We start from the raw sequence: 23,164 nt of genomic DNA on the forward strand, positions 1-23,164 counted from the left end.
GAGACAAAAGCCCCTTACATCAGCAAAACCCGCAGAGTGCCAGCAAAGTGAGAATCATATCCCAAACTTTTAGAGAAGAAAAATACACGGGCAGACCGGGGCTGCTCCCTCCCAATTCTGTTCAAGCACGCTGCCTACATCGTTTTCCTCCTGCACCTTGTTCTTTTTTTAATTAGGCAGGAAATACTGCCCAAGGGCTGATGCATGAGGGACAAAGCACTTAGCATGTCTGGCCCGATCTAAGATTCTACATTCTGGTTCCTAAAATAAATCCATTTATTGCTTCCTCCTGGGTATGCTTTCTCATGCCTAAAAGGAGCATGATGTTGATTATAGCTTTAGCTGCCACACTCTGTAGACTACCCGAGCTTAAGCTGTGTGGCCAAATGAGAGACTGTGGGACATGAATTTGCATAATACAAACATACCAAAAAAAGGGGAGAGGGGCTCGAAGGTAAAGCCTGAGATGACTTCTATAGCTTCTATAAGGCACAAATTAAATAGAGTGTCCTTTCCCCCTCACCACCACTTACATCACCTCCAGATCCTGATTCTATCATCTGTTAAACTACCACCTCGATTCAATGACATATCCTCAGATACACCTCATACACATTCATCCTAATGTTTAATTCACTCGAAATTTGTGCACGGGGCGTGTTTTCCTTTCCCTACGCTCCCTCTTTTTCCATTTCCCTGTGGCGATGTCACAGGGGATTAAGTCACGGAGGCCAAGGGACTTGTTTATGATTCATCTGGAGGAAGGCTGGAGCCGGTAGTAGTACCCGCAGGGCAGGCAACTAGCAGGCTATATCCCAAGCTCCCTAAGTTATGCTAACAGGACAGGAGCACTGAAAAGCGTCTAATGGAAATCACAAAGATGATGCGGAAGGAACATTATTAAACTAAGATTAGACATTTCGCATGATGTAAAGGTCCGTGATGTAAATCCTGTGTCGTGGTTTGTGTTGTATTTATAGACATATTTAAATTAATTATTTATGATCGCATTAGACGGGGTAATCAGGTCACACCACAATATGATAAACACGACAGAAGAGAAAGTGAACGTTTATTTATATGACTTTAGGGGAAAATATACCCTATTTTTACTTCTTTTTTTTTGTCTCATGATCTAATGAGCTAAATTGGCTCAACTTTTCTTTACCGACTCTTATTTTTGTTTTTATCTTTTATTTTGAAAGCGCCTCAGGCAGATTGCAGTAGGGTGCTCCTGGAGTGCATTATCCTAATAAATTACGGGCATTTAAACCTTCTGTAATTCAGCCCAACTAATTGCATGTCAAGTTTTTAGGAACCTGTTGGAGTTGATTAACATTTTTAATAGGTGTGTGGGTGCTGCGGTGAGGCTTACATTTAATAAACCCACTCACCGTGAGTAAACCACAGCCAGCACTAAAAGTTAGTTTGAAGCACATGTTCAACCTTTCCTTTTTTTTCTATTGTTGCAGTATTACTAGTCTCATTTGTTAGTAACAAAGTGATTTGTTATTGGTGACAGGCAACATTAGAATAGTCTCTTTTTTTAATGTCAGTGCACCAGTGTCACAGAAACTAACATATTGGGACTTACTGTCTTCTTTTAATTACTCTTTTAATTAACTTGTGTCTAACCTTCGTTTTGTCTGAGGATGCCCGAGCATGCCATTTAGCACAAGGTAATGAGATTAACCTCTCATTGACCAAGCAAATGTAGATTAAACGTTATGGCTAAATGAAATGAGCTGGGCTTTATTTACTCATGTGTGCAGGCAGGCGGCAGGCAGGCGAGCCACAACTCTCTCAGCGGTAACATAGCTGAAATGTCAGGGGGATAGAGGGGAGTGTGTTTGGCATTGAGTCGTGAGTGTGGCCGACCAGCTGCATGGGAAGGAAAGAGAATGCAGCCGGCGCTGGAAAAGAGTACAAAAGTCTCTCACCTATAATTCACTACCTTAGGAGAGACGACTACAGACGGCTGACAAAATCAGTCGGTTCTGTGCGTGGAACTTACATGTGAGTGCATCTACAGAACCCATGCTTCTTCGCTGTCACATTCTCCCGCTGTCTCGCTCTTCACATTTACCCAGAAAGAATGCAAACGACACCCTCTTTCTCCAGCCACACACATGTGTGCAAAAACATGACCTCCACGACTGTCAAGGCGCGCTCACTGGGTGTGCAGGCTAACTGGTAAAGGCAGTAGGAAACAACATGTGGCATGTTTGGCTGTTTTTCCTCTTTCCAAGTGAATTCTCGTCCAGAGAATGCAACATTGCACAACACTGACTCTAATGTCTGTGGACACAAACATGAACATTATGCCTCAGAGATCTTGGAAATGCAGTCATATCTTGTAAGTATTCAGGAGTTTTTGTTAACAGGCACACTGCACTCTTTAAGGTTTATTGTTCCTTTATGCTTCAAATGATACTTCAAAGGAACAAAGTTAAATTCTCAGGGGAGAATCTTTAAATCTAGGGTCTAAAAAGGCCCTACTATTAGTACATTAATACGAGGTATGTTGTTGTTTCTAAAATTCTAATAAGAATTCATATTTTGGAATCATATCACAAAACCTATTAAGCCTGATGGCTTTATTTGTTTTTCCCGGTATCAGATTCTTCATCTACAGCAACGTTTGTATGTTAATGACCCTTGCTCTACAATTCAGGCTCTCATTTCCTTTGGCACATCTGTTAATACACATAAGTGGCCTCCTTTGAATATCAAATTTAAAAGCCAACAATACATGCATACCTTTAAGGCATGTCAAATAGGTCTTTAGAAAAAGACTCTGGAATTTGGGTTTTTTTTTTTTTCTTTTTAGAAATGTAGGAACTGTCTGTGCTTTTTCAATCCTCTACTGAGAGATTATGTGCAAATTTCCAAGACCTTAGGTGTGACCTTCGCCCCGTTTCCTTCTAGCCCAGGGTTTCTGCAACCAAATGTCCTTCTCCTAGCAAGAGAAAAGCTGCACTGGCCCAGCTAGAGCTGCACCTCGTTTTAATCAGGCTTTGGGGAGTGAAATATGACTCTGTTGAGCAGGCTGTACCCAAGCTCAATTCATCTGGTTTCAATCTTCTCTCCGCCCTCGTATGCGGCCGCGTGGGCATTCCTTTTCGAGACATGGTGGGGAGTAGTGCTGAGCAGCACAAAGGGCAAGCATATTTATTTGGAGGAGAGTTTGTGTGTGTGTGTGTGTGTGTGTGTGTGTGTGTGTGTGTGTGTGTGTGTGTGTGTGTGTGTGTGTGTGTGTGCGTGTGTGCGTGTGTGCGTGCACGTTTCTGTATCACAGAACCAGACTGAGACTTACACAAACTTTCTTTACTCGAAAATGCCACTGAGGACTATTGCTCTTGCACACAGATGCATTCCACACACCTTTAAATATAATCAAATAACAGAGTGGATATGTGTGCCATGTGTTAGTTCAGCTGCACACACATATACAGTGTAAGTGTGTTTTGAGCGTGTCTGTGTAGCAGGTGAATAAGTTTAGTATCCTGCACGAATGGCCTTAGCTAATCATAAGGACAGATGGTAGGTTGGTCCATTAGTTCTCCTAAATGAGCCTAAGTGAGGCCTTTCCTGGAAACCTCACAGCCCCTGTTGACCTCCCTGGCCATCATACAGCCACCACTCTGGCTCTGTCAGCTACCCCACCAGTCAACACCTTTCAGCATACAGCTGCCAAAACAGACGTGGCATCTGCTCACCTCTGGGGAAATTGCAGCCATTGACATGTCCTTCCAAGTCAGTGGCTTGAACGGATAACTTACCTCTTTGTCCTCTACAGGAGCAGCTACGGCACGAGCGGCAGTAACAGTATCATCCTGTCATTTGTGTATGAGCTGTCCCCTGCTTTATTATTTTCCGCGTAACCAATCAAGTAAGAATGACGTGTCAGATGCATACCATAAGACCGGCGACAGCCCTAATATGTCAGTGACGCAGCCTGCGCTAGGCGGATGGAGAGGGGGAGTTAGCGCCCCGTCTGTTTTCAATTAGCCGATGAAATGTACAACAGGGGAGCTGCTCTGCTGTGCTCAGTTCCTATTCTCTCGTGGATCCAGCGAAGTAAATTAGCTGAGAGAAGCTTTGCCGTCGAACCCCAGGTGAACTTGGACTTTAGACATTGACAAATAATCGCAATGACCTAAATAATGGAAGCAAATCTGCATGTGCAGAAAGGCACGGAAGCAGAGGTGGAGAAGAACAAGGGAAGCATCCAGAATCCCCACACACTCATGATTATGAGCTCCCCAAATGCAGTGTTTACATGTCCAGATTGGATCTTATATTGCCTCTAAAGCTAAACTTTAGTGCTGCTACAAATATAGCACTAGCTGCAGACTTGTTTTCTTCTTATTCCCCTTGTTCGTCACGTGCCTGCAAACCTAACCATATAGCCCACTGTGGCTTTTATTATCTTCCCACAGGTTGTTAAACGTGTCTTTGAAACACAGCTGGGGCATTGAATTGCATTTAATAAAAGCCAGGGGTGCTGTAGATTATAGCGCACGAGGCAGATAGTATTTGAAGTTTTCATCGCTCGCAGACTATCGTGGAGCATCCATCATTTGGGCGACCACGATGCACCCCGCTTCTTGTGGCCATGCACCTAGTCAGCTCTATTTTCAACCTAATGGACATAAAAAAAAATTGCAGATTGCAGCAAAATGGACTTGGCAGCACAAAAGCTTATTAAGTATTGATCCACTGAGGTCAGTCCCCATGTCCAGCCACTCCAACAATGTGAGAGGAGTTCATTCACATGCTTGCCAGCCACAAATTGAGATTAGACCACATAAATAACTGGGGAAATTGAGGAACATTTTGTGAACAGAGAACAGCTCCTGCAGTCACCTGATGTGCCAGCAAAAGCTGTAGGAGCTGTTTATATGTGCGCTGTGGGCTTTATGGCTGTAGCATAACTAGTCCATCTGTCCTAACTCCAGCAGTGCTTAGCTGATGATATCATACCATTTGAAAGCTCAACAGGAAAGCTTTAAGTTGATCAGCAGCAGGAGAACCTGTCTTCTACAGTCTTTTAATGAATACAGCTCATCTTGTTTCTGACTGCACCATCTGTCAGGCATACGGGGTCGAACAGAGCTTGAAGTCAGCAAAGAACAGCCTTCGACTGAGTTGTCTATTCTGCGGCGATTGTAAATACGCTAGGGATCTCTGTGATGTATATTTTTCACTTATTCTCAAACTCCTACCAACAAAACTCCTTAATGCTGCTGAGATCAAGGGATGGTTGAGCCCTGGGATCAAAGTTTGTTGAATAGAGAAAAATAAGAAAAATGGTCTTCGCAGGAATGGAAAGATAGTTTTGTTTGCGTGGGGGAAAGGCAAATCTGATTTCTGCCAAAGCAAATATAATTTCTGTAACTGGATTTGCAGTTGTTTTCGTTTGATGTCCCAAATTGCTGACTTACCACTTTGAAAACGAGCAATTGTTTTCTGTTCAGTCGAAGACACATACGAGAGAGAATGAGTCCCAGCAAAGATATCCTCGGCAACAGCAGAGAGTTTGATTTCAGAGTGCTTTTTTGTGACTTCATATGTAAAAGGACTGACTCTCCTCTACTCCTCCATTAAAACGTGTTTCCTCAGTGGGGGGTGCAGCAGGTTCATTCACGGCTGCGTGCATGTGCTGCAGGGAAGATGTGCCCTTTACACGCATTCACACGTACCCACACACAGCTTCAGTCACCTTGGTGATATGTTTCTGTAAGACGTTAACTTCCTCTCTCTCTTCTTTGCTGCAATGCTTTTCTCAGATATGAAGACTCACGCAGAATAAAGTGACTATCCACACATGCTGGTTTGTTTAGTCACTGCCAGATGTTGGGAGGGTCTGATGTTGCACAGAGAGGTCACTGTCCAAGCCCCATTTAGCTGAAGCGTGTTATCTGGCACAAAACAGACCATTTGACATTTTGGGGGGGGGCGCGTCTTTAATGCTGTTTTGCTTTTTTTGTGTTTGTTTGTTTGTTAGTTCCTTTAACCTGAATATAACCCTGTTAGCGGTTTTACCCCACGCAGGCTTTTGGAGATGATCCTACAAGTCAGTCTCCAAGATGCATTGCTGTAATTAACATTTTAAATGTGGAGAGTCCTTTATAAAATGATGATTTGGTTTTCCAAAAACAAAAGAAGATGAAGAAGAAAAAGATAGAAGAACTTTTTGTCAAAGACAGAGTTTTGTTGTTCATGAGACTGGAGTTTGTCCAAGTCTTCTGCACGTCCGTCTTTCCACTTGGTCTTTTTGTTCGTACAAAAGCCGCAGAAAGGTGGAAAGAATTACTCAGACCTCTTGCAGTAGTGTGTCATGTTTCAGTGTTCCCTTTAACTTTGATTATACAGTACATGTAAAATATGTGTTTATCTTCTCTTGGAAAAAAGACAAAACCAAAATTGAATGAATGGTAAAAGCAGCCTCCAGGCTGAAGAAAATGCTACACTGGAGACTTTGAGAAGCCTTTGCTTTTTGGATTGTTTTAAGAGAAAACTAGAAGACTTTGCAGTTGAGCAGCTACACCCAAGAGTGTAGGTTGTGCCACCAGATGCAGAAGTGTGTATAGCAGTGTAAGCAGGTTTCACTGACTCTCTCAGACCCCTGGGGAATGATGTAATTATCTTTTTCCCATTTTCGGTTCTTCATTCTTATTATGCTAAGGGAAAATGCAGAATACTTTGGGGGAATTAAAAGTGCCTGTTGTGAAACTAATTTCGGATCTATTTTGGGGATCTATCAGCGGGATGCTGATGCCATCTCTTGACATGACAGCAATGACAAGGCCATGAAAGGTATGCTAATGAAAGTAATAACAGCATCACAAGGTGAGCATTTGCCACATCATTCAGACGTCGGTGGTATTTTATCTCCTTTTTCTTTTCCAATTGGTCTTCCTTCTCTTTTCCCATCTGCCCTCCCTCTCCAGCTTCGAGGGATTATTGTGGAAATTATTCTGTTCATTTCCTCCTAAACCCACCCATTACTGCTCGAGCCAGATTTCTTAGAAACTCCTCATCAAAGATGAACAGGAACCGGATGGCCTTCACTTTTACAAGTTTTCGTGTAAAGCTTCAGTTTTCTCATTGATCTGGTGGCCCTCATATTTAATGGTGCTACAAATTAAAGAGGTTTAAATATTCAGATTGGCTGTACGAGCTCGTGATGTTGTGATTATTAACGGCCAGGCTTGTTGGGATTAAAATCTGTTTCACCAAAGACATCTGAGAACATGACACAAACATAACAGCACAGGATGCAAATGGCAACAGCAGTGCAAGAAGCCATCAGTTTGAAGTACTTCACATTTAAACAGTGCGCAATACCTGACAAGTGGTACACAATATTACATATATATATAGTAGTATAGTATTTAATATTGAGTGCTAGTTACTTACTGGATCCTGATTTAAAGTTGGAAGATTTAAATCAGAGGAGAGCTTTGAGATGACACGTTATTCTGGTTTCTTCCAGTTAACTATTTTGTTCAGAGGAAACCAATGAGTGCAACATTTTCCATTTGTAAAAGTACATAATGCACCTTTTTAAAGAGGTTTTAGCTGGTGTAGTATTGTTTGAGCAGCAGGACGGTACAGAATACATCCATATTGAAGAACAGACATAAATAGTGTTTAATAATTTAAAGGATGGAAAAAAAGGCATCACCTGCATTCTTCAACTCTAAAAAAAAGCCTACTCACAGCACTGAACATCTGGTTCATAAGTCATTGAATTTGAACCAGATGTTCAATATGAGTCTTAAATCAATGTTAATATAAACCAAAATACCAAATTACGATACCAACGATTAAGCCAAGGTTGGTTCTGCATTTGTAGTGACTGCTTGTCAGTGGTTATGGTTAGGGATGTGATGCTTTCCTTATATGGACACAAAATGATAATAGTGTAGTAATCAGAAAGTATGGACATATTTCTATTAGTAATATTTAAGTAAAGAGTTATTCTGGTTAGCAGTTACTAATTAGCGCTTTGGTCTTATTTGCTCTTTACACATTACTCGTTAACCACTCTACGTACCTTATTGTAAAATGCTACTGACAAAAAATTCAATGTCAGCAGAGGGTTGTAATGGTCGCTGGGTGTGAGGCAAAAAGGATTATTGGATTTTATCCCTTCAAAGAGCAAGCCTCCAGTCAGGGAAAACCAAACAGCCCGTTTGATTTCCACAGGCACAGTATATATTCATGAGTTGGACCTTGAAACTACAAGGAGACCACTATAGTGCGCCATATGCAAAACATATGTTTTAATGTGGCGTGATAACTTGGAACATTTAAAGAGACTTACCACTTAAAAAGATATGACTAAAAGAGAGCGCTGTGTTTGGATGAGTAAAGGACTCTCTCGCAGAGCATGCATGGTGGCTCTTTTTGTAGACGTTGCATTTGTTCTAACAACTGAAGGCAGCCTCTCGTCTGCTGAAACATGTTTTGCACATTCCTCAATTTTTTTGAAATATCAGGAAAAAAAATAAAAAGGGACAAGATGTGACCTATATTTAGAGATGTACCACACTGGTAGTATATACACCATACTGTATATGTCTGGCATTTGAATGACCAGTTCAGTCACATAAGAATGCTGTGAGTGGAGGGAAGCTACAGCCTTTAAAACACGCTGACCTGTGAGTATGTTGCCGTTGTCTCATGCCCTGTGCTCTTCTCCAAATCAGCTAAAAAACACTAGCTCTATGTCAGCAGCATGGATGGATAAATGAGATTTGTATTTCCTGTGTGAGATTTTGCTAGTCAAATGGATAAAAGTTTGATGAACTTCCTAACCCAGACTCTCCTCCTTCTCCTGCCCCTGTATTTAACAGAGTCTGTATTTGACAGAAGATAAACAGTTTTGGGAGAGATTGGCAGGACTGGGAGATGATTGTTGCTTTTCCCTGCTGCTGTAAGGCTGTAAATGTAACTCAAATGCGACTTCTGTCTGTATGTGTAAAGTAGCCATATTCCAAATCATAGGTCCTGATGCTGAGGCGCTGATTTGCTGTCAGCACGAGATAGTCCCTTGCATCTGGAGTGGAGGTGTCTTTGTGACAGAGTATCTACCCACGTAAAGCATAAATCATATACACCAGCAGCTGAGAATTTACATGAAATATAGATGTTTGCACATGACGAAAATCAGCATGAATGCACGCAGCAGGAAATTGTCAGAAATTGTCAAAAAAGATAAACCGGCCGTCCCTCCAGTCTTTCGGGGGGGGTTTGTGCATATGCTAACCTGTGACTAAAACCACCTTTGTGACGGTATAATCCTTCATCCACACCAGTGATTTAGCCACCATAAGTGCTCAAATCAAGGCATTGCACCATTCCTCCACCCCTCCCTCAACCTATTTCTCCCCACCCTGTCACTGTCCCACACCCCTCCACCCCGCCTCCCCCCACTTTCTGATGTGCTATGTTTGAGTACCAGAGGTCATAAGCGTCGGACGTGGCAAAGGCCCCAGCCAGGCTGATGTGCTGACTGAGGGGATATGGGGCTTGACTTTGGGCAGTGCGAAAGATCCGGGCCTGTCTTGTTTGTCTGTCTGTCCGTCTCACTGGCTACACTATAATGAGATTGCAGGGCTCTGTAAGGCGGATTTACTGGAGCACAACTCCCCCTAGGGCCTTTTCATAGAAATTGGTTCCTCCATATTTCACCCAAGCCTCTCACTCTCGCTCTCTTTGTCAAATGTGTCCCGCACTCACACTCTCTCTCCCTAAACCTCCCTCTCTTTTAGCTCCCACTTTTGTTAATTATGATCGTCTTCTTTCCTTCCGTTCTTTCTGTGGCTGAAGACCGAACGCAGTCGCAAATGGAGGCACGAAGCTGAGCCAAGCAGAGCTGTAACAAGAAGGCATAATGAGAGAGAGAGAGAGAGAAAGCGGGATAGAGGATATGCTTTGGGATGTGGCACAAGCCAACATATCGCAAGCCCGTACCACATTTATCTCCCCCTCGAGAAGACCGTGTTTATTTAGATGGTCTTTTCCGTGCCCCTATGGAATCTTATAAGGTCACTTGAAAGCATGCACGCTGCTGTGACCAGGAATGTTATTGAAGCTGAAGGTGATATGGCTCACTTTTTTTTTTTATTATTCTTTCTGGGTCACCTTAGCTGCAAATTGAAACCCAAGGTCACGAGCCCATACCAAAGCCAAACAGAATTTCCATAGTGTTTGCAAATCTGCCACCGAGATTAATTCTGATGTGTCTCATAGCTGATGTGTTGATGTTGACACAAATGATGGGGTCTTGCAGTCCAGCCACCCCAGCTGTGCACACGGTGAATGAGGCCAAACCAAATGCAAGCTCAAACTCACATCAAGGCAAGCTTATTTTGGGAGCACTGTGTCATCCATTCCACAGCACAAAAGCCCCTCTGCAAGACCATAAATAAATGGGAAAGTGGGTAGCACGGACTGCATATCGACCAAAAACCCCCGTCTGATTTGTTTGCCAATTCTTTCTGTTAAAAATGAAAAATATTTTCTGTCACAGATGGAAAAAAATATTAGGCATTTGCTTTTTTTTTTCATTTCTAAGGAATAAATAAAATACCTGGAACTGAAAACTTTACTGTTTGATGATAAAGAGAATATTTAACACCCACAAGTCAAAGGTGAAGGTCAGTTTAGAGACAGCTAATGAAAAGTAAAGTACTTTGTGTGGGAAAAGATGGCAATTCCCCTCATTCTTCAGACACATTGGCCCTATCTATCTTTCAGGGGAACTCTTCCATTTACAGAGCCTACAGCTGAAGCGGTGGGCAGTTAAGGATGAGGTGGGAGGCGAGGAGGGAAGCACAAAGCTCTTATCAGGCCAGCTACACAGTGCCGGGTTCAGCCCCAGGCTGCTGATGACTGTGGGAGCACCGATTACAGAGGCTAGCCTGAGGAGCTGAGTGGGCACAGGTCTCCCAGCAGACCCTGTACCACCATCAAGCATTAACTTGAACCATTAAGCTCAACCAGCTGTGCATTCACACATGGCCTGAACTTTCTTCCTCTTGAATATTTTCTAATGCTGCAAAGCCCTCACTCTCTTTTCTGACATTCAAAGCAATATCAGCAGGGAGGCTAACAAGATGAATAACCCCTGCAAACGCTGCATTAAAAAGTCATGAAAGGGGATACCTTTAGGGTTCAGAAGCTTCTCTGTGAGGAGGGGTGGCCCATCCTTTTCTGCTGACTAATGATTTGAACTGGGCAGGTGGGCAAGCAGAGCAGAAGGACCTCAGCAATTTGTCCTGTTGCTCCTCGGGTGCCAAAGGGACACAGAAGCTCTCAGGCAGCCACAAAGTACTTTCAGTTCCCTCTCTTTGTTCCTCCCCAAATGGCAAATTCCAATTGAAAACTTTATATTTAATTGGCAACGAGTAGGCCAAATCTCAAGTTTATAATGTGGGACTCGGAAAGTCAAGACATAATGTTGATTATTCACACTGTGCACAAGCTTTTATTGCCACTGGATGGCCACACTAGAGCATCAGCTTCTCAGAGCAAAACAAACCTAACCAAAAACCCCAGTGAAGCCCTTTAGCAACAGGCATGAATCTATCTTAGGAAAAAGTTGTGTCATATGTGGTCTTGTACCTCTCTTTGTGGTTTTTCAGTGGAGAAAAAGTGGAAAGACTAACTTCTGCTAAACGCTTAGGGTTGCATATAAAGTGGCTTGGGAGGTTACTTTCTATCCAGCCTCTCATCCATCTTTTTCTTAACTTCTTTCCCTACTTAGGGTGGTCAGGAGTGAAGCGTAACCTGGCTGACGTCAGTTAAAGGGGTAAAAAAGTGACAGGCTACCAAACTGAGACTGCCAAAATGTAAAATCACCAGTTAACCAAATAAGCATGTCTTTGGTTTATTGGAGGAAAGAGGAGCAAGTACTTTCTAGTCTTTGTATAAACACAGAAAGGTCTTAGATCCGTTAACATACATGTCTCATGGCCACTAAAACGTGGAACAGAGAAGCTACAATACACACCTAGGAATTGTGGCACAAGTCTCATAAAAAAAATCATTTTAATTATCAAAATAATTAGGAATAATCTGTACACAAACCACAGGATAAAAGCCTCTAGCTTAAAACTGTGTTGTCCCTCTTCGTGCTGCCTCTGTGAATGCCTGAACCCATGGTTTCGTTAGGAAAGCACTGCATCCTCCCAAGATGTTCAGTGTTAATCACTTCCCTATCAGGGGTTTTTCTTAACACCGCCGCCGACGCGCACAACCTTTAATCAAAACTTGAAGAGCAGCTGAACTCAAGCAGATGATGTCATCTCAGTATGGATGAAGCTCTTTAAGGAGAATTAGTTTCTGCGAGGTTACTCTTCATCTCTTTGTGTGCTGTCTCAGCACTGAGTCACCCGTTTCACAGCACTGAGCTGACATTTTCATTGGCCCTGAGATCACTTATGGGATAGGGTGCTACCGCCTGTGAGGGTGAACCAGTTCACAGGTGGACAGGTGCTCAGTAAGCGCTGATGCATTCACATGGCTTCCCGTGGAACGTATATGAGTGATATATGCTAAACACAAAAGCATTCTGTCAGTCAGTATCAGTATAACAGACAAAACACCTGTCAAAGTGCACAGCTATCATTCAGATGTGTGTCCCACACTACGTTTATTTATTCTGTTCAAACAGCAGGCCATGTTGAGTGTCTAGCAAGGTGGCATGATAATGAATAGGAGCAACAATATTTACACAGTCTGAACATTTCACTTCAAATGAGCATCTGTTAGGCAGGATAGCTTTAATTCCAAGCAGTCAAATTCCCCTGGAGCTATTGAATTATTCAGCACAGCACACTTAAATTAAAGGCAGGTAGTTAAGATGAATATAGCAGGGCCAAAACTGTACGTCACACGTGAGTGTGTAAGCACAGTCGAGCTCTGCAGTCTTTCTAAACATATCTCACCATTGCACCACTGCTTCTTGACACACACAGTCCAGCAGACATGCACGAACGCGAGCACACACAAACACTATCCACAGTTTCACTTTCCCAGCATCCCCTGTGACGCCTCTGGCTAATTCCATTCAAGCCCTCTAGGCTGTCCAGCATCCTCCAATAAATTAGCCCTGCTGCTCCCCCGCTGAGACACAGGCCGTGCTAGTCTGGCCAGTGCCCAGAGTCACTCACTTGTGCACACGCTCGCAATTACTGCTACCTTTTACTGCAACCGTCGTTCTTAACTGAGTCGACAGTGGGAGTTTTTGGTATGTGCGTTTTCTGTGCGGTTGGGACTTAAAATAGTTTCCATACTGACATTCACTGTTAATGGGAAGGTGGCCTGGGATAGCTTTTGGACTTTTTTGCAATAGAAGTGACTCATTAATTGTATCTTGTCGGGGTTTTCTGGCAGAATTGTCCATGTGTCAGATGTGTCGGCACAGTACCCGTCCATAATTCCCCCAAACTGCGGCCGTGAATAGCTTTTCTTAGTACTTTTCCTTCAACTCCTCAACCAAACTTTATTCCCTCTAAACAGAATCCATCTGTTCTGTCTCCCTTCAATATCTGGATGTATCCTCGACCCCGGTTTCCTCTATCATTGTGGTTTCACTTCCTATCCACAGCATCTGTCTCTTGCCTCAAGCTTAGATCGAGCTAGTGACCCCGTCTGACATGTCTCTACCTCTGTCTCAAGTTTTTTCTCTCTCTCTCTCTTTCTCTTGTTCTCCCTCAGTTCTAGTTAGCCTTCTGTCAGTGGGGGCCCAGACAGAGATGAAAAAGGTCGTTGGGGACAATGCCACCTTGCCATGCCACCACCAGTTCTCATCATCCGTCCCTCTTGACATTGAGTGGCTACTGCAGAAACCAAACTCCCAACAGAAAGTGGTAAGATTGTATTCCTTTTTTCCCTGCATTTAATACAGTTTAGAAGCATCTGAATTGTTAAAGGTTCCCTGCAGTCTTACTCTGCCATGACTTGGGTAATATTTAGTAGTTGCTACAAAGTTATTGCAACACCAAGACTGACCTTTACTGGGATGAAATGGCAATGACAGTGACATTTAGGCTAAAAAACAGAAGAACAACATGTGAGGTATATGTATAGACTGTATATACCTTGGATAGTTTTTCTTTTCTCCCTTTCCACTTCCCTTTTTCACACACAAAAAAAACATTTTAGCTTTTCTCCATTTGTGTTACGCTCGCTGATTTCCAGCAGGACCTATAATAGTTGCACATTAACACAATCCCAAAATTACTAAGGCACTTCAACTTTCAGTGGCATTCACAAAGGAGCAATTGTGTTCACCAACACATTATATATTTCTAACCTTGGCACTTTTACTTTTAACTTTTTTAACCGGTGGGAGATAAACACTGTAACAAGCGGAAATGAAAAACAGACCTAATGACCTTTTCATCACTTTTCATCATCAAGCAAATTCATCTTAGTTTTGTAAAATATGTAATTATAGATGCAACTGAAGATTACAGCTGCAGCAACCTTCCACCACAAAAGGAATCGAAATCAGAAATTAGACCAAACAACAGAATCAGGTTCAAAATCTACTATTTAATAAAACATACAAGGGCTCACGTGCAATCAGGCATTCAGGGAGGCAAGCAGAATTGGCAAGGTTGACAGGAAACGGTCTCAAAAACACATCATACATGAGAACTCTCTGAAAAAGAGGTCAAAATCAGTAGTCAGGTGAAGGCAATAATCGTACGCTGTGGGTATAAAGACATTCTGGCAAATATGTCCAAATATTTTGGGGCAAGCAAGTTTTTTGCTTCTTTTTCTGTTTTATTTTCAGGGTTTTTTGCAGAAGTGTGTAGGCTTTTTCTGGAAATGGTAAAATTCAATGCTTTAAAAAAGGAAAACATCTGTTAAACAATATAAAGAAAATTCCTTCATTTTATAGTTTTTAAAGTTTTTAAAGTTTTAAGTTTTTTTTCCCCCTTTGTATACATTCACACTGAATTTTAAATCAAGCAGTCAAGGTGTGCTTTAAGTGCAGTTTCAGCTTTACAAAAAGTATTGCATTAACTGCAAAGGAATTACAGCATTTATAAAAAATTTCCCCCTTGTATGTATTTTAAAGTTTTAGTTGGCACAATAATATATTCTAATTCTGGCTTCCTAAAGTCTTTTCAGCCTGAACCAGGAGGATAACTGAAATCTTTAAACATCTAATTTTGTTTTGTGGTTTAAAGCCTTTGGTAACATTCGGGTATAATTTCACTGGTGTTTGAAAAACTGCCATTTTTTCACCCAAATTGAGCGCACAATCTGATAAGAGAGCGCGAGAGAGCAAAACATCTCGATAGCGTTCTGTTGGAAGGAAGGGACTTCCATTTTCTTCTGAACCCATTTGTTCATGCACTCTAGCATTGGCACAGAGAAAGGAGTGAATAGCAAAGTGTGGAAGGGAAGCGACGGGGCTAGGAATGAAAGAAAGGGGGAAACTGGTGGCTTACACTTTGATGATTCAGACTGGGGCTGCCACATTGCGATGAATATTTAACGGGAGGATAACATTGAAGGCACCATTAATTAAAATCAAACGTTTGAAAATTTGATTAGGAAAGAGACTACGCCTGTAGCCGAATGAATAAATCATTCTTTTGTTCTGCTCGAAGGCCGTGTTGAGATGGAAAGAGCATCTTGTCAACATTTAGCCTCTGTTAGCAAATGTACAGGCTACATGTGTTAAAGACACAGAGGGGCACAAATTTTCAACTCCACTTAGTCAGATGAAGAGTTAAAAAAAAAAAAACTGCCCTTCTCTCACTGTTCTCTGCTGTGTTGGTCTTAAATGATGAGAGATTTTATAGCCTATCATAGTGTAGTTTCAGCAAAGACCAGTGACGGTTAATAAAGATGAAGTTATTAATTTCATTTCCATCCTTTCTTGGGAAATTGCTCCTGCCACAGTGCGATATTAGTTAGTGTGTATTGTGTGTTGTTGCTATTTGCTATGCATAATTGCTGCCCTTCAGCATATAAAGGTGAAGATATTGAACTGGCATTATTGCAAGGACAATTATCGTCCACAGAGGTGATAAATATAATCGTAGTAGTAGAGTAAAATGACAGAGTCTTTGTTGTATATTTGTTTCCTCTGTGTATTCTTCATTGACTATAAAATTATTTATGGAAAACACTTTAAAAACCAAACAGCTTAAATATTTGAATGTTAGCCACACTGTTCATATAATCTGCTCCTTATAATCTTTAACAAGCTGCTTTGATCAGAGCAGCAATTCTACTGTGTTAATGTTTTTGATAAAATGATATGATATAAAACTTATATATTGTGCTGTGCAAAAGTTTTGAACCACCCCTCATGTCTGTATAGTTTGCTTCCAAGGAGCCAGACTTTCTCCAGGCCTTCTGAAGGTCAAAGTTTTTCTTTGGACATGTTTCAGTCATTTTCAGTCCAGTCCTTGTACCTTTTTCAGAATTACGTTTTTTGTTTGTTAAGCATAAAACAGGCAACTGACTCAAGAACCAACATTGCATCTGCACATAACAGACAACTTAGCAAAGAAACTAATTAAATTGTTAACTTTAGGCCCTTTGTTTCTAGCAAAAACACATCATTTGTTTCCATTTATATACTTAAAGCTATGAAAAGTGCACGACATTCACATGCAGAAATTCTGCCAAACTGTATTTTTTGCACCAACAGGGTGATTCCCAAAGCTTTATTAGCTGAAAGGTTTCCAAATCTCCTCATCATGTACAGAATTGCCTTAAAATCATTTGAGGAAACTGGACGAGTGGCTGTCATTAAGTCATTAGAAGGGAAACAAGGAGAAAAGACAAGCATGTCAATATTTGCTTCCAATTGTCCACGGTAAGCATGGGCAAAGTCAGGAGAGCAGTACAACAGTGAGTGTCTACAGCCATCTGTAAAACACAGCAGAAGCTTTTTCATGGTTTGGGGTTGCATTTTGTCATCATTATCATCATTTCATGACCTGTGTGAAAAAGCAGACATGCTTAATTATCTGTGTACAGTATTTTACTGAATCAACAAAACACCTCACCTTAATAGCACAATTCACTAACAGACACTACAGACATTACCAGAAGCAAAAACACATACACATGTGGTTTGGTTTGTGAGTAATTAATGTTCTGATTTCATGAAGGCAACAGTTGCATGCCCACAGGACAGGTACAGGTTTGCCCTTCTTTGTTTAGGTGGCACAGCCTGGTTACTTTCTGTGTGTAGCTGTGGCGCAGTGATATGTTTCTGTGTGCATTCACGGTGTGTCACATGTTTGGTAAACGGCAAGTTTGTGAGTAGGTCTGGGTATATACGTGTGTGTGTAAATGGCCAGTCATCACCTGTGATCACAGCAGGTGCCCCTGCTTCTTAGGCACTGATGCGCTGTGGCACCAGCATTTAGTGGTCCCCATCTGCAGGCTCTCACTTGCCCTGAGTAATAGGCCACTGTGACAGCTGTGTTTGTTTCTGTTTGTGTGTGTGGATGAAGCAAGAGCGTGAGAGAGCAAAAGACACACAAGGAAAGGCTAGAAATAAACAAAGACAAACTGTAAACAGCCAGGGAAGAGAAAATGAAAGCTTTCTGGTGCAGGTTTATAGATGCTATATGTGTACAGTGAAACTTCAAATTAGCTCATTTTTTCCCTTTGAAGACGCGGTCTCTGCAAACATCAGTGAGCCTCGGTGGTAAATATAAGGAAAAAAGGGGGAATAAAACATATTATGTCAATTGCAGGCTCTAACAACAACATCTTTTTGTGTACCTACAAGGAATTTCTGATTAAGGTTATCAGTGTGTTGAGTCCAGCACTCCACTGTTTAAGTGTGGGGTGCTGGTTCATACTCTTTCTTGTAGTCAGAACAGCGGGTGCTCAGGTTGATCTGCCTGGTCTTGGAGTCTTGGTGTTCTGCTGTGTCAAATAGCTGGTGCTCTGTTGTTGTTTCCAATGACTTTATGAGATTTGCTTATGTGATGACTAGTAACTACTTCTTTTTGGTCTTTCATGTAGTACATGTTTTATTTATGAAAAAGTTTTTTTGTTAAAAAAACCTGTTATTGCAGGAGCTAATGGGGATCTTAATAAACTAATTAACTAACTAATCTTGGTTGCTATGACAGCTGAGCTTTCATGTTGCAGAGAAGCAGGTAATCAGCTAGGAGCTCAACAGCTTTGTGCCCTTATGGGGCACAAAACCTTTGTGATCAGGATTGTCCTGCCCTGTGTTAGTACCTGTTGTTAGCTCCCCAGTTATTTATGCTGCCACGTGCTCTGGAGTGCTGTAAGCTTCTTAAGCTAATAGGCATGAGTCGTGTGAGGTACTGGTACTGCCCAGCTATTTTGTTGGCCTTTGTCATTGATTTTGTTCTGGGAGGTTGCTGTGGTCTGCTCTTAGGTCCACCAGCCACTTGGAGTTGGAAGCTTTGTGACACCACATCTTTGCTCTTACTCAGTCTCAGCTGTGGTGGGATCTGTCCTCATCCCATTGTTGCCTATCCAAGGTGTTATGGTTGCAGCTGGGAAAACACCTTGGATAGGTCTTTGGAGAACAAGCCATTTATTCTCTCTGGTTGTGTATCCCTTTAGCCTAATAGCCAGTGTTATGAGCCTTTGTTTGGTACTTTTTAGAAGCTCTGTTATGAACACATTGTTATCCTGTTATGGATATCTGATCTCTGTGATGATGCCTATCTGCAGCTCTGATAGCCAACTGTAATAGCCAATATTCTTCTGGGCTTTCTCCACGGGCACGCTCTGCACATATTCTTGAGCTTATAACCAAATGTTTCTAGGATTACAGTGGCAGTGGCATATACAAACTCACTGGTTTATGTGATACTGGTAGTGGGGGTGGTGAGTAAAGCTGTGTGAACTGCAAGCACCTTTTCTGAGGAGATTCACCTTTCTACCTTAGCTCAGGAAGTAGAGCAGGTCATCTACTAATCAGAAGGTTGGCTGTTTGAGAACTGCTCTAGTCTGCATGCCAAAGGTCTTTGGGCAAGATACTAACTCCACGTTGCTCTCCAGTGCACCCGTTGGTGCACTGTGCACTCTCTACCCCCCCCCCCCCATGTTTTTGCACATGTCGAGGATCGTGTCAGGATACATTTCACTGTGTGTTATACTTGTATAACTATGCATGTGACAAATAAAGAACCTTGAACCTTGAACCTTGGAGTGTGAATGTGTGTGAATGAAAGTACTAAAGCATAAAAGAAAGTGCTGGTGTGAGTGGCTGAATGAGGTATACTGTATGCTGATGTTGTGTGCTCGAGTAGAAAAGTACTACAGGAACCAGTCCATTTAAAAGGGACTAATCATTAAAAATTATGGTGTTTGAAGCTTTAAGCCAAGCCTGATCATAATCTGACTAAAATGGCCTAAAACCTGATTTTTACCTTTTCCATAAGTTTTTTAAAATTTTTCTTTTCAGTTTTATTTGTATATCTGTTGAAAAAGGGAGTTACAAAAGTGTCATTTTCTAGCCATTTTGTATCATATGCATAATATTATGTAGTTTGCTGTTTCTGGTGACATCACTTTTAGTGCCACTGTCTGCACTTTAATCTTTTATCTTAGCACCAGAATAATAAAATAGAATTGTTTGGGAGGGTGTTGTGGGTTTGTTTTTTTTTTTCATTTGACAGCTTTATTTGTGGAAACACCATAAAGAGATAACAACACTCACAGATAATCAGCTAAATGAACACTGGCAGGATACTGGCATTCCAGCAAATGCATTCATTTGTAAAATATTATTTCCCAAGTGTTAATTAAAAAGTGATTGTTAACAATGTTACCCATGAGTGCTGGTATTCTGTTTTTCTCAAGACTGTGCCCTCCAGAGAGGAACTACGTGGAACTGTCTTAACTGAGCATACACAGCCATTAGAGCCATGTTATTTAAAATGTAAATGGCAGCCTACCAGTGAAATATATCAAGGGTATTACTGTTGGGACATAGGAATTAAGCAAACCAAATGTGCTGTTAAGAGATGAAAATCTTATTTGGGGAATTACTTGCATAAATCAGTTAAGTACTGACATCACCAGCTGCTAAAATGTTAGTACCAGGTCCAGGAAGAAATTGGAGAATTCCTTTAAAAGAAAGATAGAATCAAGATAAGTAGAAGCGGTGCAATTATGAATCAGTCAATCCCTCGCTGTAACACATCAGGAGTTTTTTCACTTGTGCAAGAATTTCATTTCAGACAACAGTCTCTGGTCTGAACTAAATCCTTGATTATCTTTTCTTTCTCCACATCTAGATTATTACCTTCTTTGGGGGAAACGTGTACATCAGTGACCCGATAGATACTGAGCCCAACCATCTGTCCTTTGCTGGGGAGTACCTGGGTGGAGACGCCTCCCTACTCATCAGTGACCTGCTGCTGAGCGACTCGGGGGAGTACTACTGTAAAGTCAAGAGTGGGGGAAAGTACCACTGGAGCCAAGTCAACCTCATTGTTTTGGGTAAGTGTAGATACATCCATGCACATGCACGTACCATCGGGTTATGAAGAAATTCATTTGTACATGGAAAATCCTCATACACAAACACACACACACTTCTTACACACACAGACCTAATCACTGGATCATTAGCCTGGCACATTTCCTCTGTCATGCTGACTGATCTAATGATTCAATTTGATTCAGACAGTGTGATTTGATTTTGTTCGTGCTGTTTGGGTCCGTTTGGATTGGTTTGTTGATGAGGTGAGACCAGAAACATGCAAGTAGGTTTGGAAGGGCACAGAAATGATTGATTGAGTTAGAGACTGCATTATATGGGCAAATTTCAAGCTAGATTCTAATGTACTTGTGTCCTCTATGACATATACAGTACAAGAAAACAGACCAGTTTGGTGTTCATCATGTTAAAAAGTTAACTTACATCAGATTAAGTACAGATAAGCTACTTAGAAATATTAATTGTCCAAGTGACTCTTAGATCATATAAATACAGAAAATCCCGTTTTGGTAGCGCGTTGTTCTTCTAATTTGCACGTTATGCAGATGGCTATAAATGACTCAACAATACAACTACCTCAGTGGTAATGCGCTTCTCTGTCTGCATATCAGAAATAACTGAACAAGTATGAAGGACAGACAGCTGCAATAGCCGACCACAAAGTCCGGCGGGAGGAGTGAGATCGTTCTCAATGTCAAAAAAGCATGCGATTTATTAAAACATCATGGGAGATTAGTTCAACCCGTGGTTATTGGTTTTCTAATGGAACAGTCTGTTAATCCTCTCGCTCTCACTCCCCTCTCTCTTCCATAAAGACATTTCAGTGAGTTAGTGCCTCGAATTTTACAAATTGCCCTCAGCTTCGCAGTGACACTTTCGATTTTGAGAGAGACGAACATTTGCATTTTTTCTCTCACTCCCTACGCTAAGATAATGGCTTGGCAGCTGAGCTGGTAGCTGGCTTGGCATGAGACAGTGTGTGTGTGCCATAGTTTGTGCGCTTCTCCAGCGGTCGGGTATTTTCTGTGCAAGCTTGCACAATCACGCCTGAATGCGCGTGTGGATTTGCATGTGAAGATTTTAAATGTGTATATGTTGTGTTTATTAGTATTGGGGTTATGAGCTGAGGTTACGCGGTCCAACTGCTCCTTCTGCAGTTTGGCTTAACCGACCCCGACAGAGCTCAGAGACGCACAGACGAATGCATCAATGCTCCCTGATCAGCTCCTCTCATTATATTCTTTACAAAGTCTGTGAGCAGAATACAGCCTGCAGGGTGTCGAGAAAAGAAAGACAAATAAAGGGAGAAATGCACATAAGCTATCTGATGTTTTTTTCTCCACTGGCTACTGTTAATTCACTGCATGTTAGCATTTCGCAGTTACTACTGCTGCAACTTCGCTGACAAGCATCCTAAGCCAAACACAAAAGTCAGCATTGGAAATATGTCAGCGTGACAAAAATACAAAATAGATATTTAAATTTAGCTCACCACTGATCTAAAAATATGTCACTCGGGAGGGGGGAAACAGTGTGCTATTTTCATGCTTTTAAAGTGTAGCAGTGCCTTTCAGCATGTATCCAACAGAGCAGGGCTCAGCAGATTCTAGCTATACTGTATTATGCCTTTAGCTAATAGACTATGACCAAAACCTTTGACACGAGAACATATTACCATAAGTATTCACAGCCAGCCTTGGGGTTGAATTGATCCATTCTCTACGGGAGGATGTTGCTTTTTTCTTCAATTTGTGTAACCAGAAACGACTGTGATGGCAAGGTAACTGAACATCCCTCATAAACAGTTGCACCAATAAAAAATGCTGATAGAACAAATCAAATAAAGTTTAAAATGTATGTCAAATATTTCAGCTTTATGCAACCTAACAAGCTATGTTATTATCTACATTTTATTTCTTTGCTTTTCATTTTAATGTAGTGCTTTATTCTGGGGGTGATAAACACAGGTGGTGGACAGTTTCACATTATAAAATAACTCCTGCTTCAGTAGATGTTCTGTTCAAACAGAAAGTCTATTGAAACATAACAAAATATAACAAAATATTCTGTCAGCCCTTACCTTTCAAAAAAAAGATTCATTTTATGAAATGCAGAGTTCCTATAATTGGAATAGGAAATATTGTGGCAAGTCCACATGATACATGTAGGCCACGATTTTCTGCAGAGTAGCTATGGAAACCATATTTTAATGCATGCGTCACTGGCAAATTGATGACTACATTATATGCACATATTAAAAATCAATCATTTGGGTGAACATGTTTCTTTTTGCTTAATTATTGTATTAATATATATGCTGCTTAACAAATTCACTAGACCACCATGCAGTTTAAGGTTTATGCCACAACTGCCCTAAATTAGCAGCATTGTAATTATAAAATAATTACTGATGTTCCTGTAATGGTTGTATGCTTGTGCAAGCTGTTTAATTGACATTTTTATTACTAAATATAATTTATGTTGTTATCCATGATTTTTTAGATTCACTGTTTTACTTATAAAAAAGTAGAATAAAATAAAGTACATTATTTCCTTTGGTTTAGATGCTAATTTACAGTTATTTACTTACATTCATGAACAGAAACATTAATTTTAGTGGTTGATTTATTTCTGAACTTCTTGGAGAAGTCCAGTGTGCTGGCTCAG

The 23,164-nt window shown here is 41.3% G+C and overlaps 1 protein-coding gene across 1 annotated transcript in view; it reads left to right on the top strand.

Annotated features, from left to right (window-relative positions):
* clmpb (CXADR like membrane protein b) overlaps positions 1-23,164 on the top strand; it is a 77,540-nt gene that overhangs the window by 36,100 nt on the left and 18,276 nt on the right. The window contains exons 2-3 of the mRNA XM_031753384.2: positions 13,738-13,889; positions 20,292-20,496. Of these exons, the coding sequence (XP_031609244.1) occupies positions 13,738-13,889; positions 20,292-20,496 (357 nt within the window). The remainder of the gene's footprint in view (positions 1-13,737; positions 13,890-20,291; positions 20,497-23,164) is intronic.

This window comes from Oreochromis aureus, linkage group 14 (assembly GCF_013358895.1).
Source record: "Oreochromis aureus strain Israel breed Guangdong linkage group 14, ZZ_aureus, whole genome shotgun sequence".
In the NCBI taxonomy this organism is placed as follows: Eukaryota; Metazoa; Chordata; class Actinopteri; order Cichliformes; family Cichlidae; genus Oreochromis; species Oreochromis aureus.